The sequence below is a fragment of the Melozone crissalis genome, unplaced genomic scaffold (genome assembly GCF_028551555.1).
Source record: "Melozone crissalis strain CALT ecotype California unplaced genomic scaffold, PUWL_Pcris_2 ptg000107l_1, whole genome shotgun sequence".
NCBI lineage: Eukaryota > Metazoa > Chordata > Aves > Passeriformes > Passerellidae > Melozone > Melozone crissalis.
Genome location: NW_026535884.1, coordinates 1,534,411 through 1,559,051, shown reverse-complemented (window position 1 = coordinate 1,559,051; position 24,641 = coordinate 1,534,411). Strand labels below are relative to the sequence as shown.

General features: G+C 36.2%; 1 protein-coding gene across 5 annotated transcripts in view; it reads right to left on the bottom strand.

Moving 5' to 3' along the window:
• Window positions 1-24,641, bottom strand: part of VPS13D (vacuolar protein sorting 13 homolog D) — a 103,594-nt gene that overhangs the window by 51,554 nt on the left and 27,399 nt on the right. For 3 of the 5 annotated variants that reach the window (XM_054291955.1, XM_054291956.1, XM_054291959.1), the window contains 22 exons: window positions 24,048-24,160; window positions 23,300-23,509; window positions 20,832-21,094; window positions 20,495-20,628; window positions 20,029-20,184; window positions 19,257-19,479; window positions 18,841-18,915; window positions 17,900-18,103; window positions 17,356-17,445; window positions 15,931-16,071; window positions 14,622-14,744; window positions 13,947-14,021; window positions 11,453-11,558; window positions 10,566-10,718; window positions 9,846-9,981; window positions 8,813-8,860; window positions 7,926-8,076; window positions 6,387-6,597; window positions 5,033-5,280; window positions 3,506-3,697; window positions 1,258-1,384; window positions 651-793 (listed from right to left, as the gene is read on the bottom strand). In XM_054291955.1, the coding sequence (XP_054147930.1) occupies window positions 651-793; window positions 1,258-1,384; window positions 3,506-3,697; window positions 5,033-5,280; window positions 6,387-6,597; window positions 7,926-8,076; window positions 8,813-8,860; window positions 9,846-9,981; window positions 10,566-10,718; window positions 11,453-11,558; window positions 13,947-14,021; window positions 14,622-14,744; window positions 15,931-16,071; window positions 17,356-17,445; window positions 17,900-18,103; window positions 18,841-18,915; window positions 19,257-19,479; window positions 20,029-20,184; window positions 20,495-20,628; window positions 20,832-21,094; window positions 23,300-23,509; window positions 24,048-24,160 (3,322 nt within the window). The remainder of the gene's footprint in view (window positions 1-650; window positions 794-1,257; window positions 1,385-3,505; window positions 3,698-5,032; window positions 5,281-6,386; window positions 6,598-7,925; window positions 8,077-8,812; window positions 8,861-9,845; window positions 9,982-10,565; window positions 10,719-11,452; window positions 11,559-13,946; window positions 14,022-14,621; window positions 14,745-15,930; window positions 16,072-17,355; window positions 17,446-17,899; window positions 18,104-18,840; window positions 18,916-19,256; window positions 19,480-20,028; window positions 20,185-20,494; window positions 20,629-20,831; window positions 21,095-23,299; window positions 23,510-24,047; window positions 24,161-24,641) is intronic. The other 2 variants (XM_054291957.1, XM_054291958.1) reach the window with 1 other exon arrangement.

Below are 24,641 nucleotides of genomic sequence, written 5' to 3'. Positions count from 1 at the left end.
ATCTGTTACCCTCTATTTCTCAAGTACAACTTAGATACTGAAGACAACTGAAGATAAAAACCCCAAAACCAATTCCCAATCACAAGTTTATCAATGCATGTAATTATTTCACTTTAAAACATATGAAAAATTCCTTGACAATCACTGCAGAGTAACTTCCTGACTCTCATTTAATTCAAAAGTAAAACCTGCTTGTATTTTATGTACACCAGGGGCAAAATGAATCCAGAAGCTGCACTCCTGCACATCAGCCTATGCAGGCACCACCAAGCAAAACCCAGAGAAGCAGCACATGGCTGAACAGTTACAGTGCACAAACACTCAAAATAATCAGAGTAATGTCATGGGATTTAGAATTAACATACAGAGGGAACAAAAACACAGAAGCAGACAGAACAGTTTGACAATGTAGTTATTAACACTCAATGATGAAATGTAAAATTAAAAATAACTGAAAGCTGATAAGATATAAAAATATATAGATATAAAAATATTTAGAACACTATATTTGTCTAATGATTTTCTCTGGACCCTCAAAAGCCTTTCAGAAGATACATTTCCCGGCTGCACTTGTTCTGTTTCTTGTGTCACTGCCATTGCATCTCACCAAGAGCTCCACAGGGTTTTCCAGGGTTCCCATCACCACCTACCAATGTTGTAGATGAGGCCTGGCCTGTTCCCATGCTGAATCACCTTGAGGGCTCTGACACCACTGCCACCATCCAGGGAGAAGCCCTGGCACCAGCCAGGCATGCCATCAGGATGGATTCCCTTTCCAACCCGCATTGTACAACTGAGGGCAAGAAGAAAACACAAAGGTTTGGTCATTTAAATGAAGGATCAGGTAACAACACAATGCTGGTGATCAAACACATGCACAGATGGAAAAAGAACATTGTGTCTGGATGTAGAAGCATTTGAAGCCATGATAAATCTCTTACTGAGTGGCTCATTCTGCATTTCTGCCATAAGCCCTTTCAACAAGGAGTCAATGGACATGTCCTGTAAAAAGCTTGGCAATTTCCAGACTGATTAATCATGATAGCATTTCTGTGTCTTTTATCTTTGAAATAAAAAAAAAATTAAAATTTGGAATAAATTGAGACACACCAAAGAATTGGCCAACCAAGGAGCTTTAGTAGGAAATGTCTAAGAACCCAGTATGCTCAACACAGTATTAAAAAATGTAATCATTTCACAGGTCATCTTAATACTTTCATCTTTGTAATCTCCCTCCTGATTGCCCTTCTTACTTACAAGTTTGGCTGCTCTTTATCAGCATAGCAGAACAGCAGTGGGCTGAGGCTTCTAGCAAGCTCATGCTCCTCAAACTGACCAGCTGCATCTGTTTTTGCATTATCTTGTCTGAAGATAAGTGGCAATCCTTTAAGTGAAAACAGAAGAAAAAAGTGTCAAACTACACATCACCTTTGTAAAAATTAAAATGAGAACTGTAAAAATTTCAAATTAAGGAACCCAAGATATTTTTGTTGTAGTATTTTAGCCATTACTGTGCATGAATTCTCCTTCAAGTTGTTCTTAATCTTCTTAAAACTGCTGTTCACAGCTGCCTGTCTTGAGATTGGTCTGTGCAGACCTGGAAGTGCCAGTGGAGTTCACACAGACTCACTGCAATTCAGACTGTTGCCTTCTTAAAGCATTTCAGTCTTTGAAAATCACAAATTCTAACAGTGATCTAATCTATACTGATTTATTGAGAACAACAGCTCATGTTTGAAAAACTGTAATACAGCAATCCACTGTCTAATTTACCTGCTCTAACATGCATCTAACAGTAGCTGCTGGCACTATTAAAAATATAAATTCTTACAACCTTTATTCCTCTTAAGTAGCATTTAAAAGCTTTATTTGGCTTGAGAGCAAATCAAAATACTACAGGAAATCCTTATTTCCCACTTGATGATTACAATTTAACTTGCCTGTTTTGTTGATTAACCAATATGGAGCTGAAACGAGTATTTGAAGCCGTGCTAAATCTTCTACTGATAAATTATATAATGATAATATAAAGACAGTGATATAAATAATGTATATAATAAACAAATAAAATAAATAATATATAATAAATAATGTTAATGATAGTATAATGATAAATACTTACATGATAAATCTTTATATTTATATTAAAAATATATATTCTTAAAACCTTTATTTCTCTTAAGTAGCATTTAAAAGCTTTATTTGGCTAGAAAGCAAATCAAAATACTACAGGAAACATAGAATATATAGAATAGACTCTATATTCTATATATATAATAGAAATATAGAATGTATAGAATATTTATATATCTCCTTATTTCCCACTTGATGATTACAAGAGAAATTGCCTGTTTTGTTCATTAACCAATAAGGAGCTGATATGAGTATTTGAAGCCATGCTAAATCTCTTACTGATAAATGATATAATGATAATATAATGATAAATAATGATAGTGATATAAATACTATACATAAAAATAATACATATATAAATAAATAATATATGAAAATAAAGAATATATAATCTATAAATAATGAAAATTATAGTATAATGATAAATACATGACAAATCTCTATATTTATATTGAAACTATAAATTCTTATAATCTTAATTCCTCTTAAGTAGCATTTAAAAGCTTTATTTGGCTTGAAAGCAAATCAAATTATTACAGGAAATGTAGAATATATATTCTACATATATAATAGAAATATAGAATATATATATATATATCCATCCTTATTTCCCACTTGATGATTACAATAGAACTTGCCTATTTTGTTGATTAACCAACATGGAGCTGAAATGAGTATTTGAAGCCATGCTAAATCTCTTACTGATAAATGATACAATGATAATATAATGACAGTGATATAACATATATATAATTATATAGAAAAAATAAATAATATATACTATATATATAAATAATTATAATCATAGTATAATGATAAATACATGATAAATCTCTATATTTATATTAAAAATATAAACTTTATTCCTCTTAAGTAGCATTTAAAAGCTTTATTTGGGTAGAAAGCAAATCAAAATACTCCAGGAAATCCTTATTTCCCATGTGATGATCACAAGAGAATGTGCCTGTTTTGTTGATTAACCTCAAGTATTAACTTCAAATACTCATTTCAGCTCCATTAACCACTACGGAGCTGAAATGAGTATTTGAAGCCATGATAAATCTCTTACTAATAAATGATATAATGATAATATAATGATAGTGACACAAATAATAGATATATAAATAATAAACAAATATATATAATATATAATAAATATATAAAATATATTACCAATAATAATATATATAAATAAATAATGATAGTTATATTAAAATTATAAATATATTATAAATCTCTATTTATATTTTTATTAAAAATATAAATTCTTAAAACCATTATTCCTCTTAAATAGCATTTATTTGGGTAGAAAGCAAATCATAATACTGCAGGAAACCCTTATTTCCCATGAGCTGATTGCAAGAGAACGTGCCTGTTTTGTTGATGAGCCAGTAAGGAGCTGAGATGAGGATTCTGAGGGAGCCCTCGGCGCGGCACACGATGCGGATGGTCAGGTTGAGCAGGCGCTTGTTGGCGTCGTACAGGCGCATCCTCACCATGTAGTTCTGGGTGCCTGGGGGAATCAGCAGCTCTTTGCAGATTGGGAAGTTCTCCAGCAACACCCCTATGAAACAAAAAGCAGAGCAAAGTAAAACATCACCCACTCAAACAGGAGTTTTGGTAAACATTTAAGCTGGCATTTCTCATAACTTCATCTCCCTAAGTATTACAAAGAGCTCACCCTGATCAACTTTTATATCTGCCCAGTATGGTAAACTCTGATCTCATGAAGAAATTCCTCAATTTAAGTCACAAACACCAAAACTAGTTCTGTAAGGGACCCCGTTTAGGGCTAATTATTGCTTTAGGCATTACCGGTCTAGCCTGTGTTTAATAACTTCACGCTCTCAACAATTATTTCTGTCAAAAAGAAAAAAGAAAACCACCCACAATATGAGGAGCTTATTCCCCTACTTACCACTGTTCTCTCCAGGTTCCACTCTCAGGAAAACAAGAGCTGAACAATGAACATTTTATGTGACAGCTTAGAGGAGTGACAAACCAGGAGTGACAATGGCAATACTGGGTTGGTTTTTTCCCAATGCCTTCACTTCACTAAAAATAAGAAGTTCTGCTGTTTGTGACTTAAATTTAGGAAGAAATTCCTCAAAAAAAAAACCAACAAGTTCTGTAAGGGACCCTGCTCAGGGCTAATTATTGCTTTAGGCATTACAGGTCTAGCCTGTGTTGAGTAACTCCACATACACCCTCAAAACCAATTATTGCTGTCAAAAAGAAAAGAGCAAAACCACTCAAAATATTAGGAGCTTACTTGATTTATTCCCCTCTTTGCCACTGTTCTCTCCAGTTTCCACTCTTAGGAAAACAAGAACTGAACAAGGAACATTGTAAGTGACAGCTTAGAGGAGGACAAACCAGGAGTGACAAACCAGGAGTGAAAAACCAGGAGGAATGATGACAACACTGGGTTGGTTTTTTTCCAATGTGTTCACTTCATTAAAAATAAGAAGCTCTGCAACCCAATGAAATGATCATTTAAATGCTTTCTATTTTTCTATTTTTCCATTCTGTGCCACAATTCCTTGTAGAACAAGTCTCCTGGTGGTACAGAGAGGAGCAGCAATGGTCCCTGAGCAGGAGCCTTACCCAGCCTGATGTTCTGGGCTGTGTAATGCAACCCAATGAAATAATCATTTAAAGGCTTGCTATTTTTCTATTTTTCTATTCTGTGCCATATTTTCTTGCAAAACAAATTCCCTGGTGGTACAGAGAGGAGCAGCAATGTTCCCTGAGCAGGAGCCTTACCCAGCTCAATGTTCTGGGCTGTGTAATGCAACCCAATGAAATCATCATTTAAATGCTTTCTATTTTGCATTCTGTGCCATATTTCCTTGCAGAACAAGTCTCCTGGTGGTACAGAGAGGAGCAGGAGCCTTACCCAGCTCGATGTTCTGGGCTGTGTCAGCTGTGTGCAAGGCAGCCTCTTTGCCAGGTTTCAGTGTCCCACTGATGGGCAAACCCTTCACGTAGAACTCCAGCTCACAAGGCAGCAGATTGCAGATCACCACCGTTGGCAGCAGATAAATGGTGTGCCCAGGCTGCCTGAAAATCTGCTTAGCACTGTCAGAGAATATGCTGGAAGGCATGTAATCTGGGTAATTTTCTTTCTTTATAGCCACACAGAACCTGGGAATGAAGATACATGTGAGAGTCAATGAATTTGACAGAACAATTAAACTCCGTCTTTCTGTATTGCACTAAGTCCTCAAAGATGCTCAAACTTCAGGATGAATAAGAAAAACAGCATTTAGAGTTGTTTTCCACATAATCACTTTGTAGATTATTATAAGGTATTTTGACATTAAGACAACATGAATTTTCTGATTTTAATGAAAGACTAAAGTTAGTTCCCCAAAAACTGGTCTGTTCAGAGACCTTACAGAAAATAGCTATTAGACATTACCACATTTAAAACCAACTTTGATAAATTTGCAAAAGTATGTTCTTAACTGCTACTAAAAAGAGATTTTTAACCATTAAAGTAAATTACAATCATGTTCTTAAACATAAATGCTGAATGCCTCCTTCTTCCCAGTAGATATATCCTTGCTCTAACCACTTGACTTTTCAGTTTTTCATTAGTTAAGGGGAAAAATTGAGTTGGCAAACCTTCATTTTAAATAATTAAAAGTTTATTTTGCTCCTTGTGATACATTAAAAAACAGCATATTAGGAAATGAACCATGAAACAGACACACAGCAATAACTATATAGTGGGCAAAGGTCATTGCCTGACACAATTTCCATAATCCCTATCCTAGTATTTCCTAAATTCAGAGCAGCCCTAAATCAATGGTATCAGAAAATTACAAAATTCCATTAAGTCGTCACTATGCAGAGACATTTTTGGAACCAAGCAGAGGACGTTGAGGACAAAGAATGAATATTTGTGAACATTCTTTTGGAAAACCACTCATTATCCTAAGTGACACTGAGCAGTCAGTTTAATGCAAGTTCACATTCTATTTTCTGAATTTTCTTTTTTTTACAGTAAATATTCATAGCATGCTTTGTATTGTCAGAGGTTTAACAGGCACTGCCAGAGGAGCTCCAAGGAGCCCTGCAGAAACAGAGCAGCTACATTTCACTGCTTTCTCACTATTCAACAGACCCAATAAAACATCCCACTAAATTGTAGCAGCTTTCATCTCCAAGCATTTTCTTCCCTTTTATTTACTTTCACAGGATTTCATTTATCAGAGCTTACAGAAGAAGAACTGAGCTTTAATTACCTGAAAAATCTGCTGTTCTCAGACTCCATGGAATGACACTCCCTCTTGCTGCTGCACACCTCTGCTGCCTTCTGCACATTAGTCCAGTGAATGGGAGCCTTGGAGAAGAAGAATCCCATTCCTTTGGGCCTGGCCTGCAAACGCCAGGATGTGAGGTGTAATGGAATGGCAAAGGAATCTCCTGGCATCACTGCTGGAAGCACTACAGGCTCTGCAACCAGAGAAGAAAACACACATATCAAAAGAGGCTCCTTTACTGAAAATCATAAAATTTTGAAGTAGTAAGTCTCAAATTTTTAAGGCAATAGGTTTAATTTTAATGTAAATCACTTCTTGCTTTATGCATGTTTCAAAAACCAACCTGTTATTTTCAGCTCCATTAACAGTCTGGCAGCAGACTAATTTCAATGTGGAAATCTGAAACAGCCTAAAAACTTGCAGGTACTAAAATTCTCCAGTGAAAATGCTTGTTAAAAAAAACCTCATTCTTCAAACCTTTTGGGTACATTATCAAACTATCATTAGATTTCTACACTAAACCTTTGCATGGTAACACCAAAAGTGAATGCTTTACCTATTAAATAAACACTTTTTCCCCACTTTTCTCCAAGGAAATATTTTTCTGAACCAAATGCTCCTAAAGAGACAACTTTGCTACATACAGGAATAAGATAAAGTCTTTACAGAGTCTCAGCTTTTCTTTTTTATCTGAACAACAACTGAAAATCCTACTGGACTCTATCTCTTGTTGACTGTCTTCTTCTTAGCATGACCCACATCCTGTCCAGGGAGGTCTATTCTGGTGTGAAGCATTACAGACAGTGGTGAATCTTCTTGGGGAGAAAGCTGGACTCCCCACAGCACATAAAGAATGATAGCAATATGAGTCACAGTATGGTTATTAATTGTTGTGGTGCTGTGAGGGTCCCAGGATCAGGAGAGAGATGAGAATTGACTCCAAGTTCTCAGAAGGCTGATATTATATTAATTATATTATACTATATCATACCATATTATATTATACTGTATTATACCATATTATATTATACTATATCATACCATATTATATTATACCATATCATACCATATCATACCATATTATATTATACCATATCATACCATATTATATTATACTATATTATACCATATTATACCATATTATATTATACTATATCATATTATACTATACTATATTATATTGTACTATATTGTACTATATCAATATTGCATTGTATTGTTATATTACATTGTATTACATTATATGAAAACTGCATACTAAAACTATACTAAAGAAAGAGAAAGGAGACATCAGGAGGCTAACAAAGAATGAAAAATAAACTCATGACAGACTCAGAGTCTGACACAGCTGGCTATGATTGGTCATTAATTAAAAACAATTCACATGCTGGGTAAACAATTCTCCAATTCGCATTCCAAAGTAGTAAAACATGGAGAAGCTGAAGCTTCCCAGCTTCCCAGGAGAGGGAATCCTGGCAAAGGGATTTTTCAGAAAACATCCCAGGGGTGTCCAGCACTTACTGTCAGGGGCAGAGGGACTGTCCAGTCTCAGCTCCATTGGGATTTCCAGTTTGTTCTTCAGCATCAAGGCTGAGCGCACCGTTATCACCTTCCGGGCACTCCCCTCCATGGTCACCTCAAACACCACACGAACTGGAGGCAATGAAGAAAACTGGAAGATATTTAAAAGCATTAAAAAGCTCAGGTAGTGAATATATCTAGAAGAGGGACACCTCCATTATGAAGCACTAACTGCTGGAGAAAAAATTGCCAACTGAGTCCAACCATGTGTAACTATCAGGTGTATCAATAGTTTCATAATGGTGGTTTATAATCCTCTTCCTTCCCCACAAAGCACAGTAAAATTATGAAAAAACAATTCCACCTACCACTAACTCCATTATCTTTCTCAAAATAATCCAAGTTCAAATAAGAGCAATACAGATCCTAAGAGATGAACTTTCTACATCATCTCACTCTTATATTATTTAATAAATCCATGAAGTCTAAGCCTCATATAATTACCAGTCACTCATTCCTATCTGTCAAAACTGAAAAATAAGTTGGAGCTTTCTTAACATATTCATACTTTGTTCACTCATAGCTGCCCTTCTGCTTTGGTGTTTTACCTTCTACATTACACAAAGTGATTGCCACTTTGATCCTGAAAACAACATTTACTATGTGTTTACCTGTTAGAATTCATCTACTGGAATTTAAGACCCATTTTTCAAACATTTATACTGGTGAGGAGTGGTAAATCATAAATATTTGTTCTCATTTTGAAGAACAAATTTCCTTTCCTTTCTATTGAAAAGGTTCCAGAGGGATGGGAAAACCAGTTCACTTGCAGATGTTCCCTACTCTTACTTAAGTAGCTCTCAAAAAAAAAGAAAATATATACTCACGTAGACTTGTGGATGTATTATATTTGTTCTACTTATTGGGCTTCCAAGCTGAGAGGAAAGTAAACAAGAAGGTTAAAGTAGTTCAACTTTTAAGATACTGTTCTCAGCTTTAACACAGAGCTTTACTACAGAAGAATAAACTTTCATCACTTTGTATTTCTGATCTTCAGTACAACTTGGAATCATGTCAGAACTGGATTAGCAAAGCCTGCTTGTAATACTGCTTTGCAAAAAGATGAAGCTTAAGGAGGGTTTATTGTAAGGAAAAAGTCTACAGAAGATTTTGCTGAATAGGATTTCTCATTAATTTATCATAATCTCATAATTGGCATCCTTTTCCTTCAATATTCAAATTACAGAGAGATGATCCTTTTTATGCTTCAATATAAAAACATCAGAAAATTCAAGTCAGAGATCACTGGCTCTTGTCAGCAGTATTAAATCAAATTTAATTCTGATTTATATCAAGAAGTTCTCAACCTCCCATTTGCCCAGTGCTCAACAACTTTCAGTAGCAAGTCTCAAAACACAGTCTTGAATTCCACAAAACCATTTTTATCACTGAGCCTCCCCCAAATGCCAGCCTGCTCATTATTACAACTGCATTTTCCCTTCAAGACAAGTATATTTTGTCTACAGAGCCACATACTTAAAAATCAATCTCTAGGCTTACAGGAAATTGCCAGTGTTGTTTATTCTAAGCAAATTAAATACATGAAAAGCATTCCTGCAATAAAAGAAATGAAAGTAGCTGCTGAAATGCTGGGCTGATTTAAAGCTCAGTCTCCATGAGTGCATGGCCTGTCATTAATACATTCATCCTGTCCCTGGAAGCTCTGCCTGCCAAGCTCAGATTAACTGCTGACTGTGCTTTGGGTACACAGTTAAAAACCCAGTTTCTCCAAGCTCTCCCAATCCAGGATAACTGGAAAGAGGAAAATCTCATCCAGCAGATGCTTTGAGATCAAAATCCTGCAGACATCGTTATTCCTAATTTACAGATTCTTTTACAACACTCAAAATCAGAACTTACAGTAGAAGAGGAGGAATTCTTATCTGGTGCAGCATATCGGAAAAATGTTCCAACTTTGTCCACAGACACTGGACTCACTTCTTCCCAGCCATTTACTCTCACTTGCAGCTGATGGATCCTTAGGTCATGTGTGTGCCTGCCAGGTTAGATCAAGTTAAATTACAATTAAGCATTATTATACAGACTAAATACCAAACAGTTAAAACCACAAACATCCTCTGGATTCTATTTAAAGAATCTTACTGAAGCATTAAAAAAATCCCAAGAGTTTTCCCATTTCATGGATAAATGGACTTGGTTTTATGTTTATGTTTCTTTCCTAAGGAACATACACATTAAAAAATAAAAGCATGCTACATATTTGTTAACAAGCTCTATTTCTTATCTCTGATAACAACGAACACTGACCTAGTAGTCCTTTAAAATAAAGGATATTTAGTCCTTTAAAGTAAAGGACATTGATTTGTAACTGAGGCCCCCAAGCTTATAAAGATCCAACTCACATATTGGAATATCTGCCAAAACAGCAATAGTCACTGCTTCACCAGAGAAATTATAATTATACTCCATACAAGAGTATTAAAAATAGAAACTAAACTTTAAGAGTAAATTTTACAGAAATCCACTTTTAATGTGACACCTGCCAGTGCCCTCACAACTGTGAACCTGTGTGTTCCATATAGGAGAGTGTCAGAACATCTCATGGCCTGGTCCCTTCACCTGTGTCTGAGTTTCCCTCTGGTTTCAAACTCAAACGGAACCTCTTCCCCAGTGATAACCTCTTGCCATTCACTGACATTATGGGCATCACCCAGCAGCGTCCCGTTTTCCTCAGGAACAACACCTGGACTCCCACTATGAGACAGCGCAGCCCTGGGAAGAGAATCACAGCATTTCACAAAATGACCTCTTGTGGCATTCACATTCTCTGAAAAAATCCCTTCACCCAGGATTTTTTCTGCTGAGAAGCCTCAGAGAAAAGGAAAACAATTCTTATCTCATTTGCTTCTCCTCTGTTTTGCTTATGTGGATTGTGTTTGGAGATTGTTTCATTACATTCTGGTGTGAGTTGTTTTGACTCTTTGGCCAGTCGGGGCCAAGCTGTGTCAGGACTCTGGAAAGAGTCACAAGTTTTCATTATTATCTTTTTAGCATTCTGTAAATATCCATTCTGTATTCTTTAGTATAATATTCTTTAATATAATATAATATTACAAAGTAATAAATTAACCCTCCGAGAACACAGAGTCAGATTCATCATTCCTGCCTTCATTGGGGCATTCCCCAAAAATACAATAAATACTTCAAGCTGCAAGTGCTTTTTAAGTCTGCCTCAGTCCTCATTCACACCATGAACACATGTGAACACATTCACACCATGAATGTGCTTGACTGGTTTCTACATTCTGCTAGGTCTCTTGAAAAAAAGAATCTTTTTTGTTTAATAATAAAACTATCTCTGTGTCAAAGAAGAGGCTCAACTGAGTAAAACTGGGAGTTGCCTACCTGTGTCTGCAAAACAAAAGCACTGAAAACAACAGAGATTGGCTGCCATGGAAGAGGAGCCAGACAAATGTGCTTGAAGGGATCCCCAAAGAGCTCCTTACCTGGTTGGGGTTGTGGTGAGGGTGGCAAACCAGAGAGTGCAGCCAGTGTGATTCCTCAGAGCAAAGGGGACAAACGGCTGCCTGCGCTTTGGGGTCTTCATTTCAGCTACAAAACACAACACAGACTGTCTGAATGCCCATGGAAAACATTCATCAGATCTTTATGTGGGATGAGATACAGTGGCTGGAGAACCACAACCTGCACTAACTACAAAGAAACAGGACATCAGATTATCTGCAAAGCTTTTACAAATAATTAGTAACTGCTACAGAAATGGTACAAAACTAACAGATATTCTTCCCCTACATCAATCCCCCTTGGAACTGAGCTTAATCTACACATTCTGTTTCTTTATATCAAGTCTTCTACAATACTATGCCTTCAGTTACATCTAACATGTAGAAAATCTAACTAAAAACTAATCTAACTAAAAACCCATCTAACTAAAAACTCAAGCATAATCAGAAACCTTTTATGTACATCCAAATGCTCATGAAATACTAAACACACATTCACTTCTAATTAGGATTTATGCTGTATTTAATGTGACAAACACACGGTTAGCCAGTATTCCCTTTAAAGGGATTTTATTCTCAAAGCCTGAACAAAAAAAAAAAATTCCTATTTTTAAAGCTACTGAAATAGGCTTTAAAATAAAGAATACTGAAGGATATTGAAGGATCCTGAAGGATACTGAAGGATCCTTTAAAATAGAGGATACTACTGAAATGTGGAAAATAATTTGGGAGCAAACAAAGGCAATCTGGTTTTGTTAAACTGCTGGGACAGCAAAACACCAGAAGAAGATACTTCTCCCATGTTCAACTTTTTCTAAGCACAAATTTTTAACAGGCACACAAGTGCTACTCTCATTTTCCACACTGCAGTGCATGAAATCTGTGAAAATACTTACTGAGTTTGGACACAGTAAAACCCCTGTCAAAGCCCAGTAATTTACTTAAAAAGGAAGATAAATGGCTGCTACCTCAATACACAACAAGTTTAACATGAGGGAAGTGGAAAGAAGGCACACACAATAAATCAGCTGCTGAAACAAAAGGCAAGACAGAAATCTCTTCCCCAGGCCTGATTTGAAGTCATTCCAAAAGTTTTCCAGAGCCAAGCAGGGGAGATGTGGGGAGGGCAGGAAAGTTTCTGAAGGAGTTACAGATCATGACAGATGACTTTCTGTCAGATCAACAAATCCCTATGGACCCTCACATTGCCCATGGAGATTTAAATCTGATCTTAAGCTTACAGAGAAAGTTATTTCCAATTAAACAGCAAGAAGATGAAATCCTTGAAAATCAAAACTCTGATTTTTGCCAAAAGCAAATACATGTTTTTAGTGTAGAGTTTCAGTTTATATAATGTTTTGGCTATCCCAGGTTCTACAAAATCAGACCAGAAGCCAAATGAACTTTTATTCTGGTGTTTAATCTATTGCCAGCTTATCTTTGGAGACTTCAAAAAAAGGATTTCTGGGACTATGGTCTGATTTTCAAAAGAAATGTAAAAGCTGCATTTTGAGACTACTGCCTAAAAAAAGAAGTCTCTCATTACCAGGAGGATTTTTTAATCATTAGTTTAGTAATTTAGCTGCAACCCCTACTAAAAGCCAAACAATGAATATTAGATGTTTTGCTGCTTGTTTGATTTTTGGGGGGAAAAAAATCCCAGAAAATATTTCATTAAAAATCAATCGAAAATTTTCCATTTTTTTTTCCTTTAAGCTCAGAGAAAATATTTCTAATGGCACTTGGAACAGGAAACAGATGTAGATTTCTAGAAAATTCTGTCCTCCCATCCATTAACTTTTCCATAGGGCTATGTATTTATGAAGTATGCTCTTTGTCTTCTATAATGTCAAAAAATTAATATCTTACTTTATCCTGCATGGTTTTGCCCAAAAACCTGTCCTGTCAAATAGAACCCAAACAAATTAACAAATTATTTATTAGGAATGTTTTACCTTCTAAAGTTTACTGAAAACATCCTGTGCTTCTGAAGCATCTGAAAGTTATAGTTTTTCAGTAAGTTTTAAGTACATAAATATGCTAAATTAAGCATAAATTTGTATATTGAACATAATGGTGAGTATTTTTGGAATATAAATTAAATATTGTGATAGCATTACACAATTTTTAATTGTAAAAAAATTAAATTGTAAATATTTTTAGTTGTAAAAAAATCTAGAAGAGGGACACTGAATAGTCAACAATTCACATAACCTTCCTCACAGTTTTCCTTTATTGAGTTTATTTCTCCATTCTTTCCTGAAGAACCCACAGAATGATAGGATGAAATAATAAATTTAGCAGACTAAAACAAAAATAGCTGTTGTATTATTTGGCTTGAGGGTTCTTTGGTTTTGATTATTTTTAAATATAGAGGCCAATCTACCAGCAAGTCCCACATACAGCACAGTATTTATTGTGCAAGAGCCTTCCAGAGCAGAAAACCACCTTTTGTTGTCTGTGTGCTGTACAGTACCTCTAGCATAGATCTGATGCTCTAGGTTAGTCAAACTGGCTGTACTCCTAGTTCTAAGGTAGACAAGAGGAAGGCCTGGCAGACAGGAAAGAAAGTCAGCAGGTAAGAAAATCACACAAACACAGGTAAATCTTCCCCTGCATGCATAAAGGGAAGATACACATCATGCAATTATTAGTCTCTACTTGTTTGCTTATATTAAGCTGGTATTTGATTGACAAAGTTCCTTCCAGAAGGAACTTTGGGAGAAAATAAGCAGGAAAGAGCTATTGCTTGGGTGATTATTTCACAAAGAATACAGTAATTTTTTTCAGAAACTCATTGATTTAGGTCTTTGGGGTGCAGAAAGAAAAGCATTCTCCCTGAACTGCACACAGCCAAAAATCAACACTCTGACTTAATTCTTCTCATTAACTGAGAGTGGCAGACAGAAAGGAAGCAGAGTTAGCAGTGCAAAGCTCTTACTCAAAGCTAAGCACCCAGAAAGCTTTTTGTTTTAAAATAATTGAACATAACTGAACAGAAAACAGCTTTTTTGTCTTTTTTCTTTGCCAAACATATCTAACAAATCACTGTATTCTGTGAAGTCAAAACACTTATGTTTGTAATACATTAGACAGATGACCCTGTGTGTCAGGTCTGTTTCAAATAAAGTGTGATTAATGACCAACATACTCTGCCCAAAACATGGGGGATCCACTGAAGAACCCATCCAGTCTTCTGAGCTGATTACATTCACTTCTTTGTCCTGTTTACAGTAATCTTCCATCCAGGACTGCTTGGTACATTTGTATTGCTCTAGAGGAATGTAAGCACAGACAGCCAATGTCTTCAAGGTGGCAGTAAACAAAGTCATTGAAAAGTGTGTTAAATTCATCACACTCAAGTTACTCCACTTTAACAGCAGAAGTTCCATTCTGCTGCTTTTTCTCTGAGTCACATAAGTTAAAGACAAACAACAGCTCATAAAATCACAGCAGTGTCTTAAAAAAATACATATCCCTAAGATTTTATTTTTTAAAAAAACTGTCAGTGGAATTTCATGTTCTTAAGATACTGCTATTTCAATCTAAGAGCCCTCCCTGCTGAGGCAATTAACCTTAAATATTTTTATGTTAGAAACTGTTAACTTCCTAGGGGTTTTGGGGTTTGCTCCATTTTAAGAGGCACATACACATTCCTGCATAAATATCAAGACACCAATTGAGTCCTCTGGCACAGTATTAATCACAAACCAGCCTCACCACATATTATCACTGCTTTTAAAAAGCACCATTCTCAGGAATCAATGATTTGCTTCTCCTCCTGCCACCTTGGCTTCTTCTCTTTCTGCCAACCCCTCCTTGGGAGAGAAAGGCCAACAAAGGCTTTTCTCTTACATCTACAAGCTCAGCTGCTGGCATTTCTTTTATTGTGCCCACCAAATAATTCTGAATGAGCAACAATATTCCTGGGAAAGGCACACAGGTGGAGCTCCACAATGCAGAGGCTCACATGAAATTGGAGTTACTGATGGACAAAATATTTTGATTTCCAAAGGTGGATCATTGACAGCTCAGGTGCTCAGAGACTGAAGAACTGAAATTAGTAGCTCCCCACTACACCTGTCAATGTACTGAAAAATGATGAGCTTATCAAAATATTGCTAAGTCCTATGAAAGCTTTAGATGAAAGCCTCTTTCTGATTAAAAATAAATTTCAAATCCCATACAAACTTGATAGAATTCATATGACCAGAGAAAGAATTCCTACTAACCTCTAACACATGCAGCTCATGTCTTTACATTTTCACAACATCTGACAGAACAGAGGCTGCCTAAACACACACCTGGTACAGCATCCTGCAAAGCATGGAGGCACTTGGGCCAATCCCACTTCCTCCATGGGAAGTGCCAGCAGCACTTTAATAATTAGAGATGTCTGTCATTTTCAGCAGTGAAAAGCAGAGTGCAGAGTGCTGCTCCCAGGGAATATTCCCACATACCTATGAGCACAGAGGTGATGTTGATGTCCAGGCGTGGCTTGGCCTTCACCTCCAGCTTCAGGCGGGAGGGCTGCAGGCGGCTCGAAGCCTCTTGTTGCCAAGACACTGAACATGGCCAGGGCTCAATAAATGGCTCCCACCCTGAGAGAAACACAAACCAGCATCTTTGAAGCCCACTCTGGAATGCTCTTTATATATTTAATAAAGAAACTTTCATCATTAGGTCCTTTACTTTTAATCTGTCCCTTACTTTTAATCTTCAAGATGATGTCGCAAGCCTATGGATTTAATTTATTACCTGATACAAATTGGTCCAGCCCCTCCATTTAGTCCATGTATACTCATAGAGATATCTTAGTTCCAAATTAAAGCACTAGAAGGCAATTACTGCTATATATTTAAGCTAGCTGGAATTAAGCTCTCAAATAGCTTTGACAATGATTTTCATACAATTATACATTAAGTTGGTGATTATTCAGTGTCTCAAAAGATAAAAGTCTAGAAGTTATTAAAACAAACACCCTATGTTGCTCTGATTTTTAAAGATTTTCTAAGTCTTCTGATGTTTACATTCATGTAGTAAACTTTCTCACATACCTTATGTAAATAACTCATTGTTTTGCATTCTCTTATGGAGGAGGAGAAATCTGATGGACTGTTGGTTTGTCCAGTGTCATTGGAGAGGTGGCACTGTCACCCTCCAATCCACTATTTCTTTTGGAAAACTATAGATGTTGGAGTCAGAAAACAAACTTCCCTTTTTCTTCACCTTGAGAGCAGCAGTGTGTGCACTCATGTTGTTTTGTGTACTATAGAAACAACCCTACATATTTTTAAAAACAAAGTATTTTTTAAAACAACAGAAAACCCCTCTTGTTATCGACAGATAATTCCTGAGTGCTTGTCACCAGTGATGTAACAGAAAATTTAGTTTCCAAAAAAAACCCCACACAACTAGATTACTTTTGTCAGTATCTGGCCTGTATTGAGGCCTAACTTGCTTTTTTGTATCTAAAACATAAATTGTGATGGTCTTCTTATGTTAATCCTTTGTCTTCAGCCTGCACATGATTCTCCTCCCTGAAACACGTAATAAACTGAATCCACCAAACAATTAAAGAGAAGAGAATGCAGAGAGAGCTTGTTATAAAACTGTTATTTTGCTGGATAACCATTCTATGCAATTCCATTTGAAAACCTGAGTGCCACTTTCAGATCAGCCAAATCTCCACTTTCCACATCCCTCCAGTGATCTCCAATCAGGATATCTGGTCTAGGATCACACTGTCTCACACACATAGTCCCAAAAGTCAACCTTTCCCTATTCCCTTAGAGGTATTTCACAGTGGGTAAACTTCATGCTCCTGTGGTAGGAAAGGCTGTTTCCTAAACTTAAATAAGAAAACAACCCTCAAGGTATTTCACCTGAAAGCTCACGGTTGTAATAATCTCCAGAGAGGGTAAAATGAGCATAACCTTCAGGGCTGGTTCTCAAATGTTGGAGAAAATTCAAACCTGTGAGGAAAAACAAGAAGTGAAATTTAAACTAATGCAAAACAATCAAGCTTCCTGATTTTGTGAAGTGTCCAGTAAGCAATGAAAGGTTTTGTTTTATCTTTTAAACTGAAATGGTACAAAAAGCTTTTCATAATATTCTTCCAATACCATTTGCAGACAGCCACACCTCACAATACAGAGCCTCCCTAGGATTCTGCTCAGGACAGATTTTATTTGATATGTGATGTGAAAAGTGGAAAACAGAATCTTAACCCTACAAAGACTGTAATCTTTTTAAAACCAAAACTTAAACCAAACAGAAATAAAGAAAAAGGAACCCCCAAATATCCCACACAACCACCAGCAAGACACTGCCAGCTGAAATTTGACAGGCCCTGACAAACAAGAGCACGATGCTGAACACACCCAGAACTGACAATCATTTCCTGCCAAGGCAGAACCAGATACTCACATGAAAAGGTTAATTCAGCCAGGGGAACATCACAGTCCATGCAGTCATCTATAAAGCAGATGCAAACACTTTCTGCCTTTATTTCCACTCCAGAAATGAACTGGAAAGGCAAAATCCCCTGGCTATCTCGAGCAGAAGTCTGGGAAACTGATTTCAGAGGTTCAGCATTCTTGAACAACCAACTTGCTGCTTTTTTCAAGTCACCTTAGATAGAAACAAACAACCAATCAATCATCACCTGCCTTCTCAAAGACATCTACTTAGTAAAAATCATAGAGAAGAAAACTAACTCCCTTTCTCTTAAGAAAATATTCTCAACAGTACTTCAATATGCTTATTTTGTAACATAAATATGAGAAGATTATAAAGACATTGGTATATCTTAACAGTAAGAAATGTGTTTTGAAGTTCACAAATGTAATAAAAATCTAGTAACAAAATGTAATAAAAATCTCAATAACATTATGCATGCCTATATATAAGGTGGGAAGCATGACAGTGCTAAAGGAAAAAAGAATCACTTGTGGTAAAGCTTTGTTTTCTTTTCAGGTCCTGCATGTAGAACTAGAGAAATAAGATTTTAAAAGGGAAATATGAAAACACATGCTGTCAAGAGGAAAAGATGGGGAATAGTAAGAAATTGGTGCACCAAAAAAATTACCAGCCTGAACATAACTAAAACTCCCAAACAAAAATACACTCAAGCACCCACACATGACATCCCAAAGGGCAGAAAGAATCTTTGGGAGGTGGATTTTACACAGGAGCAGAAGAGGAAGAAGAAGAATGTTTAAAACTACAGGCCAGCACAGAGCCAAAGATGTTCTAAAGAAGGAAACAGTGCCTGTGAATAACCACCTGACAGCCTAAAGGCTTTACTTAATTGCAATTAAGGCAATATGAACAATGTGCAAACCCCTGCTAAGAATATCTGATGTTACCTTGGCAGATGAGAAGAGCTTTACGACAATCTTCCATGCTGAACCCCAGCTCCTGCAGGCGAGCCAGCTGGGCTTCTGGAATGAACAGTTACAGGCATCAATCCTAGACAGTTAGCTACTTATTTCATTTTTAAAATCAAGATATATCTGCATGAAAAATGGGGGATTGTTTATTTAATAAATGGGGGTTTGTTTATTTAAGATTGCAACTATAACAAAAGCACGATTCAGCCCTGCTTTTATGATTTTTACAGCATCATCAGGACAATGCCATTATTAGGTAGTTCCAACCAACAAAGGGTCTTACCCCATGGAGATACCAACATCTTTTGTGTTCAGCACATAGATTAGCTTCACCTTGTAGAAAACTCCCTTAGATATAAGGAATGGTTTCACTCCAGCAGTGAAAAACATACCAAGAACAGGATCCAGCACACGTTTGGAGCCATCTCTGGTTTCATGAGCCAAGGAGTTCTCATGCCCCAGTGAGGAACTGGAGGAATCAGCAGCACTCCCAGCACCTGAGGCAGCTGAGTCAGGCAGGGCTGCACTTGTCTGCTGGGGAATTGACTTTGCAATGGCCAGGAAGAGCTGAACATCATTGTAGGACAGTCTGATATCCAGGGCTTGCAACTGAATCTAAACGAAAAATTAGAATGTAAGAGTCACTTGCCTTTTTCTACACATGAAGTTTTTCCCAAAGGAAGACAAAATTTAGTGTTACAATCTGATCAGCGTGCTGTTTTAAAGATCCAATAATAAATTTATCAAATTGTTATTATTTACCAACAACCAAAACCAGTACATCTCAGGGAAAAGAAGTTTTACTTTGATACAATGATAGAAATCTTTAAATATAATTCCCCTTCAATATATCCTAACAATTAGAAAGAGAAAATATAGAAAAATATCATTTCCTTTCAGCTATTAGTAACTAACAGCATCAGCCTATATAATCAGCCCATTTCTTTTCCCCACTATTAATCTCTGTAACATATCCCATAAATCACTTTTTCATTACCACTAAGAGCATTTTCTACATGCTTCTTTCTTTTTCTTTTCCATTTCAGGAAAAAGTTACCTTACTCTCTTCTTATGCATTCGAAAGTCTTCTATTGAATCCTTGGGCATAAAAATATCTCTGCTAGTATTCTCTACTGCACAGTTTGATTCAGGTTTTAATATTACCTCTAGAATAGGAGGAAAATCTTCACTATTGAAAGCATCCAGCAGTCCTGAACCAATTGGATAGGAAGAATTCCCAATAAGTTCCATATGAATCTGCACTGGATCAATAATTGACAGTGCAGTCTCTTGCTCGTTTCCTAACCGGCATGAAAACACCTAAAAATTGCAAATTATTTTTAAAAAATTATGAACTGAGATAACAGCCTGGGAAGAGCTAGCAATATTTTGATGGTACAGTCAAGTCTGACAATGTTTTAACAGAAAAACAGAAACATAAATATATTTATATAATATAAATATAAAACTATTCTCAAAACTGCTGTAAAATGAGAGCATTTGATGAGAAACCAACAAACTTCAGAAAGCTTTTGTGGACTATTCCTTTTGCATATATATTTATAGTAAAGTATCTTCACAAACTCCTCTAATTTCAGTTGTTATACAGAAGAAAATTTATTTTTCTTACCTCAATGCCAAACAAACTGCCAGAGAAAGGACGATCTATCAGCTTGGGCTTGTAAGTGAGAACAGTTGTTCCTTTTAGAATAATTGCATTGGTATCAAAGCAGGACATGTCTTCAACAACCACAAATTCAGTTCCTTAACCAAAAAAAGACAAATAACTAACAGGGCAGTTGGCAATATCATTAAGGTATTTTGGGTATTTGTAGCAAGTTTCTTGATTTCTTTTGATGGAGCTGTCTTTACACCAGCACACGGCTTTTAATGAGAAAAACTCCTCAATGAGAACAACAAACTTCCTTAATGAGAAAAACAAAAGCATCAGAGAAGAGCACATTTACCTGTCACATTAACCTTGACTTCCAGCTGCTTTTCTGCTGTCACAGGCAGTGAGGAACGTTTGGTAACCACTCCCCTTTTGACAGCTTTGGGAACCACACTGGTGTCACTGATGCAGGATCGCTGCCGGGAATGGGGATTTTCCCTCTTTTTGGTGTCCCCAGGAGTGCACAAAAAGTCATGGACCAGTAACAGCCAGTCAAATATCAGGAACACACGAAGGTTGTTCAGAACAACTGTGAAACTGGAGGAATCCTTAGTAGACCTTTTAAGAAGAGGAATGATAAAGGTGAACTTTACAACCTGTAAATATTTAAAATCATGCTGACAACTATCAGTATCTAGTAAGACTCGTGTGGCATTTTATAGGCATGGACTTGGTTTACAGTGTCTGGCCTTTAAAATACATACATACATACATAAATATATTTATATTTTAATATATATACACATCTATATATACACATTTATATATATTTTTATATATATACATTTATATGTATATAAACTCCTATATATATATATATAGGATTTTGAACTCTTATAAATATATATTTATTTATATATATAAATACATATTTATATATATATACACATTTATATGTACACACACACATTTTTATATATATATATATTTAAATAGATTGAAATTCAGCAATTTGTTGTACCCACAGAACCCCAATAGATCTTACCTGCACAAATTCTAAGCCATAACGATACAAGAGATGAACTGAAAAACTACATGACAGGAAATTTATAAAAGCTCCTTTAACACACTTCTATTATCAAGATTAATTTTCAAAATCTCAAATTTTAAAACCTTTTTAATTAGCATTTGATATCTTTATTTTATTATAATTTTGTCTTATGTTTTTATTATTATGTCTTATGTTTTTATTATCATTTTATGTCTAACATTCTGTGTGTGAAACTCAGACCTGGCTTCAAGATAAGAGGTACAACATGAATTTCCTCTCCTACCCTGGCACCATTTTGCAGCACAGGAAGTTGCTTTGTCATTCAGAAAAAATGTCAGCCTGCCTGAGCTTCCAGCATCCCATTCTGAAGGTCTGGCCAGGAGGGATAAAGTGTTTGGCTTCGTGATCTGGAATACCTCTTACATTTGATCATGCTAACTGGAAAATCATCTAAGTGCTTAAATAGCATGAAACAATTTTCAATCCAGCACACTGTGAGCTATAAAATCTCCAAAGAACTGTGATGCCTTAGTGGGGAGCTTCCAACAGCAAAGCCTATAACCCTGCCTGGCTCTCCAGGATATTTCAAGAGGCACCAGGCAGTACAGCACTATCCCTGAGCTCTGCCAGCCCTTGCATCTTCTGCCAAGGATGCTCTCACCACTAAAAACAGACCACATGCTGCTGCAGCTGAAATTTAAAATCACAACAGTTGGGAAGAAGATTCCTGAAACTCTCACTCATAAAGCAGATTAGGCTGTACTGTGCAAGCTCACTAACTGTGTCTAAGCTAGCTGCCTACTGACTCAACAGTTCTGTGAAAACCATCTGGGGTTTTTTTAGGGTGTATTTTTTAGTAAATCCCATTTTAGTTTTAGTCAAATTGAAATATTGGCTTCTTTCTGAACACATTTTTTAGGTACTTAAAACCATAATGCAGCATCCAAATCTTAAAAAAAAATTCTCTCAGTTGCCAAGATTCTTTAGCTGGTTTTTATGAAAAATTGTCTTTAAAATTTTCTACTGGACTAATATAATCCTCAATTTTTTTTCTACATTACTCCTGCAACTGTTCCAGAAGGCATCAGACTCAGAGAGTGAGAAAGCTGAGCTTGGTCAGCAAATCAGATCAGAAGTGAAAGCAACATCTCCAGACATCTCACTTCACCCTCTTTTTTGACAGTTAACATTCCTCAAAAAACCACCATGCTGATACAGGTAAATACTGACATTATACTTTATATTCCCAATTTCAATACTAAATTAGATCAAAACAGGTAAGATAAAAACAAACAGGGTAGGACAGAACACAGAAGAGAACACAGAGATTGTTTTTGAATGAGGTGCTGTCTCTGTCTGTATCTGATGCTCTCAGAAAACCATGTGTGACACCTGCTGGGAAACAGCTTTTGTGCAACTTCTATTAAAAATTCTACAAACTGGTTTTATGCACATAGACAAGTGATAGGCCAGACTTATCAAGCTTTAAGCACTATTGATTTTAATAGGTCAAACCTTCATCTGATCCATTACACATTCAAACCTAAATTTTATTGCAATAACTGAAGAAGGAAAAAAAAAAAATCCAACAACTTCCAGAGAATTAATAACTGAAGATTTTAATCTATCAAGTGCCACTGATCACCCCAAAAATGTCATCAGACTAAAATACAATGCCTCCAGGTTTATCTACAATAATAACAGATGTATTAAAAACAGGACAATGCTGATGATGTCATTATTAAAAACAAACAAATCCCAGAATTACCAACCTAAAATGCAATTCAATCTGGATTGCTCCTGGGCTGCTGGTGTTCTTGGATGACTGGAAGATGCAATTGAAGACATTTGGGGGGCCTGTAGCATATTTCTGTCCAGCATAACGAGTGTCAAAGGCCATCATGGAATGAGAGACCAGATTTACAGACTTGGTTCCATCTGAAGAGCTTTCAAAAAGCAACTTGGATTTCTTAAAATCAAACCTGGGAGAATAAAAAGGAAAACATCACACCAAAAAGACTTAAAGTTTGTTTATTCCTTGGAATCACTTATTTTACAAGTATGGCACACTGCTGAAATCTTTCATTTAGGTATTTTCTAAAACAACTACAAACATGTCCCATGTCATAGAGATAGAAAATAGATCTGTACTAAATGTTATAATATTTTCCACTGATAAAAAGCCTTATGGATTTATAAAAACCCAACAAGCCAACACAGCAGAAATTTGCTTTTTTAACCTTCCTTGTTTTGCTTTCTTAATTAAAATACTATTTCTTTTGGGCAAGTACTGATTGCTGTTATTTCAAGGACAAGTGGAAAGACAGTATTTTTAGACAGTGCCATTCCCTTTCATCTCTCAGAGCAGCTCAAACACTCAGTTTGGACTCTAATTAAGAAATTCCATTTCACTGCATTATTAAATTGTAATTCCACATATTATTTTCATTCTTCTCCTGTATCTTTCACATGGGCATAGTATTTAGGACAAGGTATTCAGTAAGAGAAGAACATTCATACCTGGCTAAAGAGCTGCTTCCATCTTTTCCCTTTGGATCCATCAGCTCCAGGCTCACATTAACCATGTCAATGAGGAATGACATGGAAGTATACACTTCCCCACTCAAAACTGTCTGAAAGTGGAAAACACCAACATTCTTTATCAGAGCATCTGTGTAAATTTGATCTCTGAATAAACCTGTATTTCAGAAAATGTAAATAGCTTTTGTGTGATGTCCGTCTTCTCCAACTGGTTTCATCAATGGTTTCATTAACCATTACTGGGGAAATGTTACATTTCACAACACTGAGGCCTTTAACTTGAAAATGACCATTAACCCATTTTCACAGTACTGGTCTAGAGCTTCTTTGTCCTTAAAATATTGCTGCCATCAGCAAAATCAGCAATCACCCTGTTCCAGATTGCGAGGCAAGATTTATTCTATTACCATCTGGATGGCAGTTGTCTTCTGCTCAGTGGGCAGTTTTCCTTATCTTTTCCACACCCAATTCTCTAGGGGGAGACATCTGCTGATAACAGCTACCGAATGTCACTGCATGGCTGATAAGAACTACAACATCCCATTGGGAGATGTGAGCCCAGAGGGAGGAGCC